Source organism: Lupinus angustifolius, chromosome LG11 (genome assembly GCF_001865875.1).
Source record: "Lupinus angustifolius cultivar Tanjil chromosome LG11, LupAngTanjil_v1.0, whole genome shotgun sequence".
Taxonomy (NCBI): Eukaryota; Viridiplantae; Streptophyta; class Magnoliopsida; order Fabales; family Fabaceae; genus Lupinus; species Lupinus angustifolius.
The window spans coordinates 27,207,885-27,214,684 of record NC_032019.1 but is presented as its reverse complement, the minus strand read 5'-3'; the positions used below and the strand labels follow the sequence as shown (position 1 = coordinate 27,214,684).

At 30.1% G+C, this 6,800-nt stretch overlaps 1 protein-coding gene across 1 annotated transcript; it reads left to right on the top strand.

Annotated features, from left to right (window-relative positions):
- Window positions 421-2,994, top strand: LOC109360148 (trihelix transcription factor PTL-like). The gene is made up of 2 exons (XM_019604878.1): window positions 421-905; window positions 1,984-2,994. Exons 1-2 carry the CDS (start codon window positions 484-486, stop codon window positions 2,942-2,944), a joined length of 1,383 nt encoding a protein of 460 aa, XP_019460423.1. The 5' UTR covers window positions 421-483; the 3' UTR covers window positions 2,945-2,994.

Below are 6,800 nucleotides of genomic sequence, written 5' to 3'. Positions count from 1 at the left end.
TAGAAGATGAACATTTCCAATATTTCAAAAAAACTCTTTAATATGATATACTTAACATTAAATATATACACGTAAAGTTACTAAAATCATAAACCTTTTGACTAAAATGAATATTTTTACATATATTTGACATTAAGTCAAATAGGAATAGTAAACATCAACATGAAATTAGTATAACCGTGTCTCACCTATATTTTGATTTCTAAACATCCTACAAGGTTAAATATCAAAGTTAGTTTAACCTGGAGAATAAACATTTATTATATGGTAGTCACACAAAATTGAATTAGCTTGTTACCACATGGGACCGAAAGTAACAATAATAAATAATACAGTGCAAACTCAAAAATCCTCTTACTAAGATAATTTCTATATGCAAAGTTCTCATAGAAGCAAAAGTCTTGATTATATTGACCTTTCTCTCTCTCTCTTTACTCCAATCACTTTATTTCACTCTCCTTTTCTCTCTTTTTGCTTGTGGATATGGAGGATCTCCGGCAACTCATATCACCAAGTACCCATGTATGTTGCAAGCCAAATTTCCCAGAGCCACTGTTATCTACACATCACTGTACAAAGGCTGTTACTGCTTCTCAATCTAATAGCTACGACCCTACCATGGTTAGCCACAGTTTTTATTCTCCAGGGCTCACTCAGTTTTCTCATGACTATTCCTCTAGTACTATGATTCCAACAACAAACACCACTATTGCTGCTATTACTGGTTCAGATCATGACGCAACTGCATGCTTTAGCTTAAAGGAAACGGGATGGCTTGGATTTGATGCTGGAAACAAAAGGTGGCCTAGACAAGAGACTCTTTCCCTTATAGAGATCAGATCTCGTATGAATTCCAAGTTTAGAGAGACTAGTCATAAAGGACCCTTGTGGAATGATATTTCTAGGTAAGTATATAGGTTAGTTAAACTTAATTGGAAAACAATTCACTTTTGCTTTTGTGCATTATTTCTTGTTTAGGGTTTATAATCAAAATTATTATCACAATATTACAATTTTGGAAAACTACACATCTAATCATGATTATAGCTACATCTATCTTATGTTTTTGTTCAATTTTATGAGAAAAAGTTATATACAATAATAGTTCAAAAGATTTTTATACAATAAATATATCATCCGATATTTATATTTAATTATTATTAACTCTCAAATATAAGTAATACATATGAATATGAAAGATATATATATTATAAAACCTTAATATATATATATATTATACTCATTTTAAATAACATGATAAAATTAACATAATTGTATAGTACCCAACCATAATTTAAAGCTATGTGAGCTTAGTGCTCAGACCTTCTAGTACTTCTTAGGATTGAGCTATTTTATTTTATTTTATTTTTGTCGGTGATGTTTTGACATGCTTTTTGGCTAATTCCTTTAAGCACTTGAAAATGAAAGGCAATTATAGCTAACTCTGAGATTCATGTTGTTTTTGGTACCAGTTTCTGGCTTTACCCAATAAATTTTACACTGAGTCAATATGTATTGTTGCACTCGTTCTGTGATGAAATTACCATCATACGTACGTGCAAGGAATTCTCACCCTCAGATCAAAATTCCTGACTCTTTTTTCTAGTCCTAGATATAACCTACTCTGCACAGCTAGGGTTATTTGAAACATTGTTAATCCAAATTCAGATAATAGATGCTCCTGACATATTTAGTAAAAATAGTACGTTTCCGTTATTTTAATCTATTATTTTAAAGGAGAACCCTGAATTTATCATGTTGTAGCACATTATTTGAAAAAGAAAATCTAGCTTGTTGTATATATGTTGTACTTTCTTAAAATAATTGGTACGACAATGACATCATTATTAACATCGTGTTTCCCAATGTTTTCATTAGTAAGTAATATATGCTGATTACTACCCATTTTGTGTTGGCAATGTGCTATTATAATGATCTTTTCCTTGTTCATATTTTACATTAATAATAGTTGTTTGATTTTAGGATAATGATGGAGGAATACGGGTACGAAAGAAGCGGAAAGAAATGCAAAGAGAAGTTTGAGAATTTGTACAAATATTACAAGAAGACTTCCAAGGAAGGTAGACATGATGGAAAACGCTACAGATTCTTCAACCACCTTCAAGCAATATATGGAGAAATTCAAACAAACACACATGCTAGAAACATTCACATTGTTCATGAAACTCCAAGTTCCATTAACAACCAAACCAGTGATGTTTTCAGTAACCACAAAGGCTCAGATCAGAGACTAAGTTTGTCAAAGTCATCATCTGAATTTGAGACATCATCATCTGAAAACAACGAGGAGAGTATTTCAGAAATTGCATTAATAATGGAGAAGGAACATAAGAGACAAAGTAATGGAAGGGTAAGAAGAAAAAGTTTGAGAGTTATAGTTGAGGAGGTTGTGGAGTCTTGTATGAGGAAGATTATAGAGGCTCAAGATTCTTGGATGGAGAAGGTGTTGAGTGTTGTTGAACAAAGAGAGAAAGAAATGATGTATAAGGAGGACGAAAGAAAGAAAAAAGAGACAATGGTGTTTGATAAAAAAGTACATGAACTTAGGGCTAAAGAGAGAGCTTGGGTTGAAGCAAGAGATGCTGCATTGATGGAGGTTGTGAAGAAGCATAGTGGTAGAGAATTTGAAGCTGAACTTTTCATTGAAGAAGCTCAAGATTATAAAAACAAAAGAGAAGGAAATGATTCTAAGGAATATCCATGCCAAGGTTCTGATTATAGAAGAAAATGGACAGAAATGGAGATTTCAAATTTGATACAACTAAGGTTTGGTTTTGAGCATAGATTCCAAGAAAATGGTTACTTGGAGAATGGGCAATGGGATGATATAGCAGAAAAAATGGTGTGTTTGGGATATAATAAGAGTGCCACTGAGTGCATGCAAATATGGGATGAGATCAGCATCTCTCTCAGCAAGGCATGAAGTTGAATGCAATGTGGTGCATAAGATAATTACTCCCATGCAAGGATAAGAGGTTAGAGCCAGACTCCTCTCCCACGATGAGGTAAAAATAGACATGAAAATTAAAAGATAAAATCATACTGAATTACATTTTACCCTTAAATATACAATAAAAATCTAACTGACCCTCCCCAATAATGGAGAGAAGTCTGGTTCAAAGGTTATATATAAGAGTGGATATGTCATCTCTACCAATTTAAAATTAAAAATTAAACTAGTATTCAAATATTGCAAATATGAGTTAAAATAATCATTATTCATAAAAATGCTAAAAAAAATAAATTTAACATACATTTAATATTTCCATTTAATTGAAGTTAATTGTTATATATATATATATAAAATAAAGTTTCTCCTCGTAGCATGAGATAACTTATCTTCTTAAATTCATTCATTGTTAGACATGTGTCTTATTTTTTCTTTTTATAATATATTTTAAGATGAAAACTTCTCGAGAGAAATGAAATAAGACACTTGCCAAAGAATAAGTGGATTTAAGGAGATAAATTATCTCATGATATGAGGAAATATATTATTCTCATATATATATATATATATATATATATAGAATCAAATATCTCCGTATAGAAGAGATAACTTAACTCCTCTCACCAGCAAAAATATGACATGTGTACTTTTGTTTAGTTTTAGAAATATTTTTATAAAAATGATTAAATAGGATATGTGTCATGACTTTAATGGTTAGAGGAGATAACTTATCTCCTTATATAAGGTTTGCTAATATGAGTCCTCCCTTTTCATGAAGGAATATGTTAGCATTGTGTACCAAAAGTATTGGACAAAAATTAAAATTATCCTTACTATTTTATTGAATTGTCTTTAAACATGAGGGGTATTTTAATATTTTCACTTACTTTTTTCTCCTCTCAACTACAAACCCTTTCATTCTAACCATGAACACAATAAGAGCTTAAGATCATCTTCTCTGCAGTTTCATTATCTCCTTAAGCACCAACCATAGTTCGTTCATTCTCAACCCATCTTCCAATTGCAATCTATTAAACATTCATAAATTAGATTCTATTTAAATAATAGTATGAGATAGAAAGTAGATGCTGATTTTGGTTCATTTTGCAGACTGGAAGGAACAAAAAATAAAATGCTTAGATGATTACAACCGCAAGCCATTCATACGCTTCTAGTTGATCTTAAACGTTCACCCACAATGATTGCTTGGACAATGACAATGCCTAATTTGTAATGATAGTACCTATTCTTTGATCCATGATTGTTTTATTTTTGTAATAATTTGTAATGACAGTGCCTACACCACACCTTATGAATAATATTGTCTCTCTTCAAAATGTATATTAACAAAGTTCCAAATATTCGAGACTCCAAAAACTAAGCAAAAATCATGACCAAAATTCCAGTCAAGCGTGGGGCTGCAATTGAAATGTTCATTAGCATTTTGTAGTGTGACTTGGGGGTGAAAGTTTGATAGATTATGATTGGGATATGGATTAGGATGAACGAAGATAGATTATGGTTGGTACTTAAGGAGATAATGAAACTGTTGAGAAGATGACCTCAACCTTTCATTGTGTTAAGGGTTAGAATGAAAAGGTTTGTGGGTGAGAGGAGAGAAAAATGAGTGAAATTATTAAAATACCCCTCATGTTTAAACACAATTCAATACAAAAGTAAGAGTAATTTTCATGTAAGTACTTTTTGTACACAATGCTAACATGTTCTTTCATAAAAAGGGAAGGACTCATGTTAGCAAACCTCCTGTGTATATATATATATATATTACAATCGAGTTTTACATTTAGATGATAACTCACCTTAATTGTATAACTATAACTAATCCTATCCCTTTCTTAGAAAATAATTTTTTTCATGTTTATCAATTTATCTTTACAAAAATAAGGCAGCCTTAATTATTGTTTTTACCACTCTACCTCTACCTAAATAAAAGGAGAGATATTAAGATGAAAGGAATAATTATAATTATTATGGAAATATATATAAAAGACAAAGTAGTAAAATATTAAATAATTTTAAATACAAATATCATTTCTTAATATCTTTTGCCACAACCACTACATCATATATCGTAATAAACAGCGGTTATTCAACAGCAGAATTTTGAACGACGCTATTAAAAATGAGGCGGAAGAACATCAACAACGCATAATAAAATAGACGCTATCAATTTGTGTAACTTCAACAGTGCATTCTTGACAATGCGCTGTTGAACATCAATAATGTTAGCGTTGACTTGAATGATTTATTTTTAACAGCGCATTTGATAGAAAGCGTTGTTGATGGGAATATATGCAACATCACATATTTAAGGAAGTACTGTTGAAGATTACATAATAACTGCGCTTGCTTAATTATGCAATGTTGATTTTTTACGACTTTTTAAGCGTCCGAGAAATTGATGGTGGAGTAGTAATGCGTCTCGTCGTTTGTTGAAATATTAATAGTTGAATGGTTATACATTTCTTGGTTGTTGAAATATTAATGGTTGAGTGGTTATACGTTTCTTCGTTTGTTGAAATATTAATGGTTGTTCATCTATAAATATTATGGTTCACTCAATGTTCTAATTCATCATTTAGCTTAGAGTCTAATAGTATATGTTTATATAAGAGTATGTTCATGAACATAAGAGCAAGAAAATTAAAAGTAGTAAAAAAAAGAGCAATACTTCAAAGAGTGAAAAAGAGAAAAAGCACCTAGATTTGTATGGAGGAGTCGAGGAAAAAATTGTGTTTCTGTTTCAGAATCATGTCAAGGAGGTTTTTAACAAGTTTTGATTTCATAAGGAAGGTGGCTGTTATACAAGATTTGTACGAGATGAAGCAATTGAAAGTAAATAAAAGGAAAAAGAGAATGAATTATTTAGTTCATTAAGCTCTTTCAATTTTTATTTATCTCTTTTAATTATTTTCCTTCATCATCTGCACCAATTCCTAAAGTTCATTGATTTCTCTCACTCGATTTTCATGTGAAAAGGACCCATATTTTAAAAGGAAATCAATGAACTATTGTACAAGATTTGTGTAGAGGAGTAGAGGAAAAAATTATGGACAAGATTATTTCCTCTTCTACCAAATCATTTAGTTCATTATATTCGTATGTACTAAATCATTTAGTTTATTATAATGTATTTTGCCTCTCTGAATGAATAATAAAACAATTATTTTGGATGTTAATTTTTGTTTTTTGTTAATTATTTGGATGATTGTTCTCTTTAATATTTTTGCATTGTTCCTTATTAATAAACACAATAAACAAATTATCAATACATAATACATACAAAAACAAATTAACAAAATGTAATGTTTAATATTTTATCCAGTTTCGTATTAATAAACACAATTATAAAGTAATAATCTACTTCGTGACAACTTCATGTTAATTTAAGTAAATTCATGTTGTATAAATATTTTCCAGTTATGTAAAATGTTAATTTAACAGCGCATAAATACGAATACGCTGTTAATTTAGAAAATGAGTTCAATTTAACAGTGTCAATTAGATTCTATTCAAGAACGCATAATTCAGATAGCATTGTTGATGTGTTAATGAAAATAAGTAGTAAACAACTGGATATTGTTAAAATTTCTGACAATTTAAGGGTCACAAATATAATTCTATATGATTGTGTTATGACCATTATTTAGTTAGCCAAATATAAAATGGTCTTCAAGAATTAATTTTGTGGCTAAGGGCATATGTGTCATGAAATATTATAAGTGTAGATACCTTCAGGCAATTTCTGATTTGATGACGGGACTGAATTAGAATTATTACAGCTTAAGTAGTAACCACTTCGGTTACT

Bases quoted from the DNA above. Each gene is read 5' to 3' on its own strand.
- LOC109360148 (XM_019604878.1), top strand. From the start codon at position 484: ATGGAGGATCTCCGGCAACTCATATCACCAAGTACCCATGTATGTTGC. The intron at 906-1,983 runs GTAAGTATATAG...GTTTGATTTTAG, and splicing joins TTGTGGAATGATATTTCTAG to GATAATGATGGAGGAATACG.